Below are 13,836 nucleotides of genomic sequence, written 5' to 3' on the forward strand. Positions count from 1 at the left end.
GTGTTTACTTACCAGTCCCTTTCTACAAAGATGAATTTAGGCTTTGAAAGGTTATTTCAAACTGCTACTTAAGGAAAACCATCCAACTCTTGATCACCAAATAAATCCAAGTTTCCCTGTGCCCTAGAAAATTTCTCGTGTTTAATTGGAATGAAAATGCAATTCTATATAAATCTCCTACCACATTGGAAATGACTTTTTTCCATCAAGTTGGTGCCAACGTCAGTTCTTTAAATATAGCATATCAAACAAAACCTGGAAACACAGCAGAACTTTTCAATAAGCTATTAATGACGTTTTCTGCCCTACTTGTTTCTGTCATGGACTGTGGGGTCCATCATTACATCAGCAACAATCTTTTCTCAGTGCTCAGAACCTGCAAATGTTGTGGGTGAAAATGTTTTTATTAAAAATAATTTTAAAAATAGTCGAAACACAAAGCATTCCTGAACGATTTTCCTAACTAAGTAAACCGCTGAAATAAGAATGATATTACCACACATTTATAGTCCTTCATAATGGCCATCTGGCATGGAGATGAGAGAATGATGGCAAAGACACCACAATGTCTTGTTCACAACTTGTGATATTCCCTAAAATTTAGCAAGAAACAAACAATGACTCAGCATGAAAAGAATTACTTCTTAATAATGTACCATTCATTTTGTAATTTGAAAAGGAGTTTCAAATATCATAGGTTTTCTCAAATTAAAGTTTCTGGTGGAACAATGTTTTTGTTAGAATTAGAATCAATGACTTTGGTTAACAATGTTTTCTTGACGAAACATTCACTCAAGTATTACTTTACCAATTCTGACTGATGTATCCAATATTTAGCCCGTAAGATGCACACCACATGTTTCACACACGACAATGAACTAGCAAATGGCGATTGATGGCTGTTTACAAAACTCAACCAACGTTGCAACACATTTCAAAATGTACGGCGAATTCAATTTAAGACACAACTTTTTAGTTTTCTTCCGCGCAGGAAGATACTATGCAAAAACCAAATTAAAACAAGGAGATGGCTGGTTGTCTTTCGGGTTTACAGTGGTAAGTTTTGTATTGTTGGGTTACATAGGGAATGTTGCTGTAGTCATAACAAACAATCAAAGTTGTTTGACAGATTGGATGGGAAAATGGAAAAGATGTGTCCCTAGCTTACCCCACCAACCAGTAGTGTCACGTCACTGCAAATACAGAGAAGAAAATTCAAAAGTTATTTAAAATTGAATACACATTTTACCATCGGAATGATATTGCACCACATAGCTCTAGGAGATATTTGTTCTACGAAAAAATTTTCCCACTGTAGAGTAGATCTTGACTTAAACGTAACGCGAATGCCATCACCTAAAATTACAAAACTTAGATTACATGCCAGCATAACAAAAATGCTGTAAGCTTACATGTGGTAAACATTGAATTTATACTGACAGACGACCCACCAAACAGTATAGTCATCTATTGGTAAGAAATCAAGTTTGACTTCACTCAAAAGCTCTCGGTATTCAAGAAGTTAGGCTTAAAAATAAACCCGACAAAATAAGATCGACAAAATAATTCCGGCTTTTCTCAACCTAATGTAGACGCACCAGCACGATGAACAATGAATTTATACTGACAGACGACCCATCAAACAGTATAGCCATCTAGTGGTAAGGTATCCAGTTATATTTCACTCAACGGCTCCCGATGTTCAAGAAGTTAGGGCTTGAAAATAAGCCCGACAAAATAAATAAGCCCGACACCGTGGGGAATGTATTGCTTCTTCTTATGTAAAACACTGAACAAGTGTGAATAATGAAAATAACATTGAATAACTTTGATGTGTCATGCTAGCGCTGTAGCGTACTGGCGCGCCAGTAGTTTTTAAATTCGGTGTATTTCCAAAACGGTTGATGTTATGAAAAAAATAGCAATTTTCTCGGAATCAGCATTCGATTATGAGTATATTCTGTCATTTTCAAGCAATTCCAACGATGGTCAATTTTTGACGGTTTTGGAGACAATTTTCCCACGGTCATTTTCTTCGTTTTTCTCTATTTTGTTAAGTCCAATATCAAAACAAAGCCGATACTCGTGATCAGCGTTAAATTTCGCATCGGAATAATGTATTTTAAACTAAATTAAGCAAGGTTTACGAAAATTGATATCTTTTACGCGTGAACCTTATGGCATTTGAAGTATTAAATACTGAAACCCAATGTAGAAAACTGAATATCGTAGCACTAGGTGGCTATAGTGTTTGGGGGACCGTCAGCGGAAGAAATTCATGATACAAAGTTGTTACTCATATTTTATTCGACGTTTAATACTGTTAAATACTATTATTGGTGCTAACATACAATTTAACGTACAAATGTTGGGGATATGTTTTAGAGCATTTTCCGCTACGCATGCATGTTTCTTAACCGAGTCTAAAATAGTTCAACTGAATGTTGTACCAATAGATGGCGATACTGTTTGCGGCCACTTTCTGATAAAAATTCTTGAATTTTTATTGTTAATTTTTCGCGTAATTAAAATATAACGATATCATTCCAATAGTATATTTATCTTTTGGCTATCATTTTAATTCTAAATAAAATGGTAGTCAGTTTATTGACATGCATTCTTTAAGGTGTTAATACTAAACGAAAATCTGCTGGGTTACAAGGGCAATAATAGCAAATACTGCGTTGATTGAACCTAGGGTAATAAGAAGATTTAGCTATATATATTTATGTGTTAAATAAGTTAACTACCAACTTTTCATATAAATTAATGAAAAACAGGTAACCTCAATATGTTTAACTTACCAACATTTGATTAGTTTACAACACAACTTACATCTATGCTGCTATTACTATAATTTAATTATACTTTTACCTACACATATTGTATGGTTTTTTAATTATACTTTTACCTGCACATATTGTATGGTTTTTTTGATTAAATTTCGCGATACTTACACACATTTACCTATTGCACACAACAAACATGTGGTAGATTCCTCCTTCCCCAACTCACCTTTAGCCTACAAAAGTCAGGAACTTTACTAAGTTGACTCAACTTCCTATTCGAAACTTACCCCCATGCAAGTTAGGATTGATTAGCACAACCTACCCCAATCTATCTAACAAATTAATTTCAAATTTACATCATACTACCCTCCACCACCCCCTCAACACTCATCTCTATGTAATTTTTACTAGAACTTAAATGCTAATAACTCCACACATTTACAAATAAAAGCAAATATGAAAACAGATATGAAGTAACATAAAACAAAATCACTGAGAAACGTGCTCAACCATCTTGTTGCGGGAACACAATCCGGAATTGGAAGCGTAAGAGGTAACCCATTGACCTGCAAATGTATTATCCCACGTCACTGTTTCAGGAATCAGGCCCTGAAATGGAAATGATGCTTAATTCAACTTACTTGATCATCATTGACATTTATCGAAATGTTTACCTGTTAACTCCTCCATACTTTTTAAAAAGTCATGTCGAATTTTATTGCCTATTTAGAACAAGTCAAGAAGAACATTATTGGAATTTTTGTTTCGATGAATTTCAAATTGTTACCCTTTGGATAAGTGGTTCAAATCATCTATGTAAACTAGTTGTTAGAGATTTCATGGCATACAGGTTAGGTGACCTGGACTTGCTACACTGTTCATATCCGTAGGCCTACTGAGGAAACTGTAGCATTCTGCATTTCTTTTCCTATAATAATTTCTTAATGTTAGTTAAAATTTTCTGTACAATTGAAAGATTTCTGAAGCTGGCAAAATAAAGTTTATACAATCTGACCGTTGTATGAGATCAAATACTCAAGGTGAGTGGCTAACAGCCAGTTGAACAGCTCACCAGTTTCCGCTGATTGGCAGTAACAATCATCACACTTTCTTTGCAAAAAAAAAAAAAACTTTATTAATCGTCAACCAAGTAGTTAAAATTAATCATTTTTCCTGTTGACATTAAACCACTTCTCATGTGTTTCCAACAGAAGATAGTGGCATAAAAAATTATGGGGAAAACAATCTTGTCATGGAAGATTTCTTTCCTCGACTGGCAAACGGTCAAGTACCTGTGATATTTGTGATTTTTGTTAGTTTTAATATATGTGCCATATGTTATGATGCTCGCCACTTGCAAGCTCTGCATAAGCAAATGGACCTGTATTGAGAAATTTCTTGTTCCTTCAAAGTGGTCCAACTTTGAAGGAACAAGAAATTTCTCAATACATCCTTGTTTATGAAGAAAACATCTAATCAAACTAAACCAAAGCAAAGAGTTGTTAATAATTAATAGCGAAGCAATTGGGGAAAAGCACCCATAAAAAAAAAAATGAATCACCCCTAAACAAGAGGCAGTGCATCAGAAATTTAAGAGTAATGTGAAAATAACAAAATATGAATTAGTTACAATATGAGTGCAAATCCTCTGATGTTTGGTCCAACTTCTCTCTGGCAGAATGCATCACAATAGAGTTTGGCATAGAACGACTCCACCTTTTCGGTTTCTTCGTTGATCTGGCAACAAACGCAAACGTATTAATGATCGGGAATGTCTTCGAGTTATTTGTCATTCTACTCACGTCTTCCCTCATTCTTCAGTAACAGTTTATTACACGTGTCCGAAACAGGGCGAGGTCGGTCCGAATAGCAAGGAGATAGAAAAGTGATTGTCGGTCTGGTTATCCCTTTAATAGATTTAAAAAAAAATAGAATTACAAACAAGATATATTTCTTTACACTGGTACTTGACAACTTCTTGGCGGCCATCTCATTTCATTGGCGATGATGCTTCACGCGTGAAGTTCCTCTCGTCGTAGTAACAATTGCCCGTCTGAAATGCATATCGAGAAAATGAAATTTTAAAAAAATTAATAACGAACAATTACAAATTAAATTTACCGCTAAAAACAAAAATCAATGACAACAATCCCTACATCAGGACACCATCGCCTACATCAAAATGAAATGTGAATCACACTGAAACAAATGAAATGTAAATTGAAAAAGAATACCTTGGTCCTACCGCCGATTGGCTTTTGATGTCCCGTCTGTGTCAATCTGTTTATCCGAATGAAATTCATAATAATCGTGTCGACTGTCGCAATTGTTTTCCAATTAATAGACCCAAGTGATTTTATCTCTTCGTACATTTTTAGCCGTGCCTATTTTACTCGATTTGTAATTTAAAAAAAAAATCGATGGAACAGAAAATGAGTCAAAGAGAATAATAGTTTCCATACGAAGAGACACGTTCGTCGAAAATCCGCTCTTCGCTCGTTACATCTCTTTTGTATAGGACAATTTGTCTTTTATTGGAATGGTTGCTCACTCAACTGAGATTATTGCGGATGTGCTGGAACGTCGATAGAGCCACTTTCAACCCAGATGATTCGTTTCGCCTCTCACGAATGACGACAGCGAAGAATGAAAAGGAGGAAAGAATAGCAATTAGACGGTTGTCACGCAGGCAACGTAGATCGCGCAGATGCTGCAACTTGTTCTTAAAGATTGCAACTGAAAAAAAAAAAACCAAAACACAAATGAAAAACAAAGAAACTTTTATGTTGAATCATTACGAGATTGCATCTAAGTTTCGGCACTCTTTATAATACGGAAAGGGAATAAAAAAGAAATACCATCGGATATCCTGTTGAATGTCAATTTCGTCAGTGTAATGGATGAGGCTCTTGCCTCTTCTTTGAAATGCCCGATTCTCTATCGCGCTATTTGTTTAGCCATCACGGTGCACTCAAGATCCGATCCCTGAAAATACAAAAAAAACGTTGAATTAATGATCGTTGCCCCCCCCCGGCATTTGAAAGCTTTTTCAGAAAATTGAATCCATCGATCTCGCTTTGATTATTCCATACCGCTCAGCATTCGCTAATGCAATCCATTGAGCTGAACTGTAATTTCATCAATTTTGATTGTATTCTTAACATAACAGTGGCCGTTCCTGCACTACATTTCCCATCGTAATGTACAGGCATGCGCGCAGCCGTCCCTCTCAACTAACGCGTATAAAAGCCCACACTCCTCGTTACTGTTCTTCTCAGTTCTTTTTCTTGGACGACAAGCAACGCGCGCTTCTGTTTGATTTGCATTCTAAATAAGTAGTGTTTTTGTTCATTCAAAGATGAACGCGCAACAATTTCGAGCTGCCGCCCACGAAATGATCGACTTTATCATCGACTATCTGGAAAACATACGTAGCAGGTTTGTAACATTTTCCAGCTAGTCTGGCGCGTTGATATACGCATTTTTCGTTCAAAGTAGAAGAATTCTGATCCTCTTTCGTGAGCTCCACATTTCCCAAGGGAAGCTGTTGCGAGTGTTATCAACTCGAGCCGCAAACCGAGGGAAATGTCAGCTTCTCCCCCATCCCTTTCATCATCTTCTTTGGCCTTTTGCGTAAAGTAATAAGACTGTCTGATTCATCGTCCAATTAAGTTGGGATCTCGTCTTGACTGAATTATTACCAAGCTTATCGTGCAACTAATGAAGTGGAGAAAATAATATTACATTGGGTTTTTCCTCCTCGTCGTATGGCTTATTTCGTTGATGAAAAATGTAGGCGTGTTCTACCAACAGTTCAGCCTGGTTACATACGGGAAATGATTCCTGAAGCTGCTCCGGAACGCGGGGAGCCGTGGCAGGCCATTTTCCAGGACATTGAACGCATCATTATGCCTGGAGTAATTATATTTAAAAATTCATCTGTTTAATCAAAATTGAATTTACACACGTTTCAATGCAAAATGCAGATATTAAAAGCAAAAAACCTTACTTGCCTTTAGGTTACGCATTGGCATTCTCCTCATTTTCACGCTTATTTCCCGACGGGAAACTCTTGGCCGGCTATTCTGGCTGACATGTTGAGCGACGCTATCGGCTGCATTGGTTTTTCATGGGTAATTATGACCATTTGCAAATCTGTTATTTAATGTTATCGACGGTTATAATATATAAAGATTGCGAGTCCTGCTTGCACTGACCTGGAAGTAGTCATGATGGATTGGCTGGGACAATTATTAGGTTTACCCTCTCAGTTCCTTGCTTGTTCCGGGGGTACAGGAGGTGGGGTAATTCAGGTATGCAATTCACTTTTTCTAGCCAAATGCCATTTCACCTCATTATAAATGTAGGGAACAGCAAGTGAAGCTACACTTGTAGCTCTCTTGGCGGCCAAATCCAAAGCCATTAAACGTTTGAAGTTAATGGACTCAAACATCGATGAAAGCCAAATCGTTGGTAATCTGTTGGCCTATTCGTCAGGTAAGTCTTTCAATGCAACAAATTATTTAAAGAAGGTATACTTAGCATGTAACTTTCATTAACATATTCCAGACCAGTCTCATTCGTCGGTAGAAAGGGCTGGTATTCTGGCCGGCGTTCGTGTTCGTCTTCTTCAGACTGACGAATTTTTCAGTCTGCGGGGAGAAACTCTCAAATTGGCCATGGAAGAAGACAGAGCCAAAGGATTCATCCCTTTTTTCGTAAAATACAAGCAGCCTGATTAGCATCATCAAGCCAATAAATAGTTATGCAATATTTAGGTTACCGCAACTTTGGGTACCACTCCTTCCTGCGCTTTCGATGACCTTTCCGAGATTGGATCCGTTTGCCAAGAGTTCCAGAACATTTGGCTCCACGTTGACGCCGCATACGCTGGTAACATTGTGACAACTTCCTAGCACATAGAAAAGAAATAATCATACAAGAACTGATTCAAAATAGGCTCAGCATTCATTTGTGACGAATATCGTCATTATTTAAACGGCCTTGAAATGGCTGACTCTTTCAACTTTAATCCACACAAATGGCTATTAATCAATTTCGACTGTTCCGCCATGTGGTAAGGAGAAGTTAAAAAAATAATAATAAAACTTTAATACATTTTTTGTTGACAGGTTGAAAAATGCCAATGACGTGGTGGATGCTTTCAACGTGGACCCTTTGTACCTGAAACATGATCGACAGGGACAAGCCCCAGATTACAGGGTAGTCATTACATGCACTTTACTAAAGATGACAACAAACTTTACACTTACACGGTATCGAACAGCATTGGCAGATCCCCCTTGGCAGACGATTCCGTTCATTGAAGCTCTGGTTCGTCATGCGCTCTTACGGGGCAGAGGGCCTGCGGGGTCACATCCGCCAGCAGATTCAGCTGGCTAATGAATTCCACCAACTCGTTGCTAAAGATGACCGTTTCGAAATTCCTGTACCACCTGCCATGGGCCTTGTTTGCTTCCGTATGAAGGTATTATAACTCCTCCCCCTTTTTTTTTTTAACGAATGAACCTTATGAAAAATTATATCATAAAAATGTTGAATTTAAAAAGGGAGAAAACAGTCGGAACGAGGCACTACTGAAAAGAATTAACGACTCTGGACGCATACACATGGTACCGGCCAAACTTCGTGGACAATTTGTTCTCCGCTTAGCTGTCTGCTCTCGTTACACTGAATCACGCGATATCGTTTATGCTTGGCAAGAGGTCAGCAGTCAAGCCGACAATCTCATGGGCCAGCCAGAATTGCTGTAACATTCATGACCATTTTTAAATGTTATTTGATGTTTTTTTTTCCTGTTTTGCTTATAATATATGTATACAGCAACCTTCAAAAACAAAATTAAATTAAGTTTTGGACGCCATTTAAACTGCTTTCGAACTGTTCATTAGAAGAAAATTTAGGTCGAATTGAAAATATTAATAAAATAAAATGGAAAAGCACAGCAACGCATACATGAAACAAGTGATTACCTTCAAGCTGTGAAATCACTGCCAGGAAAATTTTTACAGACGTTCGTCATCAACTTCATACCATTTTTCACCACCAAATATTTCTTTCTATCAACCAGCGTTACATGATAATGAACAGTATCTCATCTTTTCAAAATACTTAGGAATTTTCACATCCCTTACAGCTTTGCTATGCTGAGACTTTCCTGGTATACAATCCATTAACTATTTGCATATTATTGAAGTAATCATAAATGTTTCAAGCAATATACTGGGTTACCACTGAAATACTATGGAGGTCTCCACACTCGAGGATTCTTCGTTGACGATGCCCGCATTATGTTAGGTGTGCAAATCTTAGCGAACTATAAAACAGTTTCTTCCCTACTAGTTTTACGATCTTCCTAACCATAACGTAAAAGCCAATCCTCTGGAAATTTTCTCTGTAGCACACTTTTATAACTCACCAAATAGGTGGTATTCTCCAGTGACATTTCTTAACACTTATATTCCTTGAGAAGAAAGTTGAAAAATTACATTTACATTCAGAAATATTGCAAAACATTTACAAATTGCCAGACTAGACTTGATCCTTCCATCTCGTAGAAAATGAGGAAGCAGACAGAATATTTCCACTGTTGCTACTTCTTGGATCTTTGCAGACGGTACGGATCTGCAATTACAACGGATAATTATAATTTCATCAAGATGCACAAAAAAACTAGGCGATTTCACTACTGTTCAAAATAAAAACATAACAATAGATCATAATGGAAAATTTTAATTGCAATGAATTGCAAACCATCCAAATCTGTAAACACTATGACGGAACAGTTTCATATTAAAATTATCTTAATTTAGTCATGTAAGAGTTTCTTGATACACGTAAACCAAATAGCAGTCTACATGCTAACGTGCCCACTCGATATAATTTCACCTCTTATAATTCCCCCATTTCCAATGAGAAATAGCGGATTAGTTAGAGGTTACGAGAAACTAGTACTAAACATTTAGGTATAATACCTCTTTGGTCAAAACCATGAAGGATGTTTTTGAACTCATTTTGATATTTCACTGATCACAGAAGACTGTTCATTCACGAATAGTATTCTGGCCAAGCAATGGAATAGTCTGAGGATCACATAATGCAATCAAAGCCCCATAATGTGATGGACTTTCCAAACAGGACATCACCTAAGGAAGAAACATGACAATGTAGTTAACATCCAACAGATTCTTGAAAACCCTAAGCATAACTGAAAGAGTATCTTGATACACACAGCTGAAATGCCAGTCTATGTGCTAACGTGCCCACTCAATATAATTTCACCTCTAGTACTACCACTATTTCCATAGGGAAATAGCTGATTAGTTAAGAGGTCAAAAGAAAAATTCAATAAAGATTCAATACCTGTTTCATCCAAATCAGCATACACCAAAAAATTCAGAAAACCTCAGTCACAAGAGGTGATGTCCTTCATTAGATAAGATGTCACCTGTAGCAGAACAAAATTTTATTACTTTCCAACAGATTTCAGAGTGCAACACATACAGAAAGCTGAAACACAATTCCATTCATGCTAACTTTAAATTGATTCACTTCTAATAATTTTACTTTGTTTTCCAAGATAAAAGCTGATACATAGAGGTAGAAGAAAACTAACTCTAGACAAATTCAATATTAGAAAAAACTGACCTTTTCAAACTATTGGTTTGAATACAACACCAGACGCAGATTAAATTTACAAGCCACTTATTGGTAGCATTTCAAATTGGGCTGTCGGACTCATTTACTGCTCCCACAAACAGGTTTCTTGCTGCCATATTTGGTGAATTTTCGAGGCATCTCTAAAATGAAATTAGAAAATGAGCTTACTGCTGTCCAACAGATTAAAAAGAAAAAATGTTAATATAACTGGAAGAGTATCTTGATACACATAGCTGAACTGCCAGCTACATGCTAACGTGCCCACTCAATATAATTTCACCTTTCATAACTCCAACATTCCACAAAGAAATGACAGATTAATGCAAGGATGTAAGCAAAAGTAGGAATAAATTTGGGCTATACATAAGTGACGTACTTAGTTTAAGAAAATTTCCATCGTGGTTACAGTCCATTTTCCCGAGTACAGAATGTTTCGTAATAACGGCACCATTTCAATCACTTTGTTTAAGCTGTAATAATGCGAGAACAAATGAATTTTTTTTTATTTTGCAAAAATCTTAATATTGATTATAAAATGCCTTGACCACTTTTCGATCTCGCTACTAATATTTTACCAGAATAATGGCGACTACTGTACCACGTGTGGAAGACGTGGTTGAAGTGGACGAAAAGATACAAATCGAAAGCCATCGACAGCTCTCGTCGATAGCATTGACATCTGGCGGTTAAAAATTTTTTACGGTTAATTTTAGCAAACAGTTAAATTACGAATGTCAATTAATTTTTACATTTTTGTTTAATGTGAAAAAGTAAAGGGGTATTCAAGTGTTGAACACCTATGATTAGTTTTATTTTTGTATTTAATTGAACAAAATAAAATATATATTATAACAATGCGGCATCAGTGTATTGCGTCTTAGAATCACAATGTGACGAACACGTAGAGTACAGGTTTTGGTTATTTTTATTTACAATTCAAAATGGTTAGATTAAAGTGGATTGACGACTGTAGTGTCATGGTCAGCACAATATCCTTTGTTACGATACCCACTGGAACTTATTGTTTCTATTTCCTCCTTTACTTTCTCTTTTTCCGTACAGTTTTTCTGATAGCACTTGTACGAAAAGTTAATACCTAAGAAAATGAACAAAATGGAAGTCGTCATGATGATCTGGGCAATGGCTGGTAGAGCAGCAATATCGCTGTATGGCGTCGGAAGTGTTGTCTTCAGTAGGACGAAAGCGATATTAGCATTTTGCATAGCTGTTTCTAAGGAAACAGCTATAATCTGGGGACGATTGAGGCGCGTAATCCAGGCGAAAATGGCGCCAAATAGGAAACCTGACACTGTTACTGCCAGCCCTGCTGCCAGTAAGATCCAGTCCATAAGAATGAAGATGTGCGACATACTGTAGAAGCCCAACTATGAAGAAAATCGACATAAAAAAAAAAAATGGTTTGTTGATTAACATTCCGATCGTCATCAATCTCACTCTGTTTAGCACGGCTTTACAGTTTTGCAGACTTACCGCGAAGATGAAAATGATAAAGAAAATCGAGAATTTTTTGAGAATTTTGCCAGTAAGAAATTCGGCAAGTGGCAATTTGAAGCGACGAATTAAAATTCCTATTCCTAACGGGAATGTCAACAGAATTAAAGAAATGGCCATGTTGACATAAGGCACTTGAACGGACGAGCCTTCCGGTAAAAAAAATCCAGACAGCAACCACAACCACAATGGCATCATTCCTAATAATTTAAATACATCAAGACAGGTCTCTAATTGAAAAATCCAAATTGAAACCGAAATTTTGACTGACCCATGGCGGCGAGGGATGAAACAAACGTCATGGTGATGCTGAGATTGACATCACCATCTAGAAGCAACGTCCAGAAATTAGAGGCTATGCCACCAGGGCAAACTCCAATCACCAACAGTCCGAAACCCATGAGGGAGTCCGGTATTATCAGCATGGCTACACCAAATGCAACCTTGAGTGAAACAAGAATGACCTGTCAGATGAAGTCATTCCACAAGATGCAGTCAAACTCACCAGTGGCATAAAGGTAAATTGAGAAATGAATCCAACTATTACTCCAACTGGACGGATAATACTTTGCTTCACGATGGCCATGTCAAGTGCGCAACCCATGTTTATCAAGTTGAGCGCCGCCATGATAACCATGATTCTGCGAAATTGAAATGTGTTACCATTGGACAGATGAAACTCATTGAACAAAAATCTTTTTTACATGGTGAAAACGGTATCCAGCGTATCACTGGCTCGTACCACTGTCACTAAATAGCCAGAGAGAACAGGAACAGACTCGAAAGCAATAGTATCATTTCGTTGGAGGGGCTTGGCTGGTAAGATGTCCAGGACAAAGTCGAGGCTGACATAGCCAATGACTTGTCCAGTGATTTCGAGGGTTTTGCTGCTGACATTAGCGTCCACAATGTCGTCCCATTCGAACTCGATTTCCTGTTTCTTACTGAATGCCACTGTCTGACGATTGGACATCAAGACTTTCACGACGAACCGGAAAGCTTGCGGTGATGTAACGTATTTCGGGGATGAATCACCGTGTTCTCCGTTATACGTCAAAGTTAAATTGATAGTATACGGAGACCTTTCGGTGATCCTTTCGAGCTTTGGAGGATCAGCGACCAGTTGCCATGGGCTAGTTTCAATGCTGGACAACGTTTGATTGTTTTGACCATTGACTGTAAACGTAATGAGGGCTAGAATAAGAAAGGAGCAACACGTCGCACTTGAAGAACTCGCAGACCACATTATGCACAACATAACCAGAACACAGTCACTGAACTACTACACGCTGGAAAGAAAAGCAGAAAGCTACCGTCCAAATAACTAACAGTAACAATACGCGTACAGGATGAGGGGAGAATGTGTGGCTAGTTGGCCGACTTTTTTTGTATTATTTATTTTCTCATTGTTATGCTCACGCGAATCCTAAAACTTTTGTACTTGAATTTCGTAAGCGAAAAGAGCGGAACTGCCAAATAAGCGGTATCCTGTTGAAATAACAAAGAACGATATTTTTTGCATTTCCGCAGATTAAAATGAATGGGCCAACTCACCTGCACGACACCTGTATCCTCCAGTTTCTTCTATGTCACTGCCGCATGCAAACCTGAACAATGAACACCGATGCCCCTCAGCTCTTTTGAATTCAACACTTTGCTTAAGGCGTCGAGTTGTTCTTACGTACACGATGTGAAAGTTGCACTGGTGAAAGTCTTGTATACTTTCTCTTTTCTCCCTCTCTCGAAAGACGTTCTTTGGAACTCGTATGATGACTTAAAAAACTGGCTTGGACTTGGGTGATGGCAACAGACACCTTTGTTTTAAAAGAACTAGCGAGCTAAATGCAATAACAAC

The 13,836-nt window shown here is 37.5% G+C and overlaps 2 protein-coding genes and 3 long non-coding RNA genes across 10 annotated transcripts; 1 reads left to right on the plus strand and 4 right to left on the minus strand.

Annotated features, from left to right (window-relative positions):
- Positions 1–1,036: 1,036 nt before the first annotated feature.
- LOC130699422 (uncharacterized) lies at positions 1,037–1,558 on the minus strand. Of its 2 annotated transcripts, none has more exons than XR_009003440.2 (3): positions 1,413–1,558; positions 1,269–1,356; positions 1,037–1,193 (listed from the first exon to the last, which is right to left on the minus strand). It is a non-coding gene; the product is annotated as an uncharacterized LOC130699422 (long non-coding RNA). The 2 variants fall into 2 exon arrangements; XR_009003439.2 differs by having other exon boundaries at positions 1,250–1,356.
- Positions 1,559–2,932: 1,374 nt separating this feature from the next.
- Positions 2,933–6,670, minus strand: LOC130699421 (uncharacterized). Its single transcript, XR_009003438.2, has 11 exons — positions 6,534–6,670; positions 5,648–5,774; positions 5,024–5,525; positions 4,911–4,961; positions 4,757–4,842; positions 4,592–4,696; positions 4,420–4,526; positions 3,805–4,081; positions 3,577–3,717; positions 3,464–3,511; positions 2,933–3,398 (listed from the first exon to the last, which is right to left on the minus strand). It is a non-coding gene; the product is annotated as an uncharacterized LOC130699421 (long non-coding RNA).
- Positions 6,055–8,622, plus strand: LOC130699419 (aromatic-L-amino-acid decarboxylase-like). Its single transcript, XM_057521766.2, has 11 exons — positions 6,055–6,227; positions 6,586–6,706; positions 6,809–6,922; positions 6,983–7,102; positions 7,157–7,286; positions 7,359–7,507; positions 7,568–7,682; positions 7,749–7,866; positions 7,922–8,012; positions 8,077–8,277; positions 8,360–8,622. The coding sequence occupies exons 1-11, from the start codon at positions 6,148–6,150 to the stop codon at positions 8,561–8,563; spliced, it is 1,443 nt and encodes a 480-aa protein (XP_057377749.1). The 5' UTR covers positions 6,055–6,147; the 3' UTR covers positions 8,564–8,622.
- Positions 8,623–8,685: 63 nt separating this feature from the next.
- LOC130699420 (uncharacterized) lies at positions 8,686–11,119 on the minus strand. Of its 4 annotated transcripts, XR_009421480.1 has the most exons (9): positions 11,045–11,119; positions 10,846–10,939; positions 10,458–10,609; positions 10,173–10,257; positions 9,785–9,955; positions 9,331–9,434; positions 9,229–9,273; positions 9,042–9,161; positions 8,686–8,967 (listed from the first exon to the last, which is right to left on the minus strand). It is a non-coding gene; the product is annotated as an uncharacterized LOC130699420 (long non-coding RNA). The 4 variants fall into 4 exon arrangements; XR_009003437.2 differs by having other exon boundaries at positions 9,042–9,273; XR_009421479.1 differs by having other exon boundaries at positions 9,229–9,434.
- A 194-nt stretch (positions 11,120–11,313) lies between these two features.
- On the minus strand, positions 11,314–13,696 carry LOC130699412 (ileal sodium/bile acid cotransporter-like). Of its 2 annotated transcripts, XM_057521759.2 has the most exons (6): positions 13,536–13,695; positions 12,686–13,469; positions 12,487–12,622; positions 12,253–12,424; positions 11,961–12,181; positions 11,314–11,854 (listed from the first exon to the last, which is right to left on the minus strand). In XM_057521759.2, the coding sequence occupies exons 2-6, from the start codon at positions 13,237–13,239 to the stop codon at positions 11,420–11,422; spliced, it is 1,518 nt and encodes a 505-aa protein (XP_057377742.1). In that variant the 5' UTR covers positions 13,240–13,469; positions 13,536–13,695; the 3' UTR covers positions 11,314–11,419. The 2 variants fall into 2 exon arrangements, with proteins under 2 accessions (XP_057377742.1, XP_059352158.1); XM_059496175.1 differs by having other exon boundaries at positions 12,686–13,696.
- Positions 13,697–13,836: the final 140 nt, after the last annotated feature.

Source organism: Daphnia carinata, chromosome 7, assembly GCF_022539665.2.
Source record: "Daphnia carinata strain CSIRO-1 chromosome 7, CSIRO_AGI_Dcar_HiC_V3, whole genome shotgun sequence".
In the NCBI taxonomy this organism is placed as follows: Eukaryota; Metazoa; Arthropoda; class Branchiopoda; order Diplostraca; family Daphniidae; genus Daphnia; species Daphnia carinata.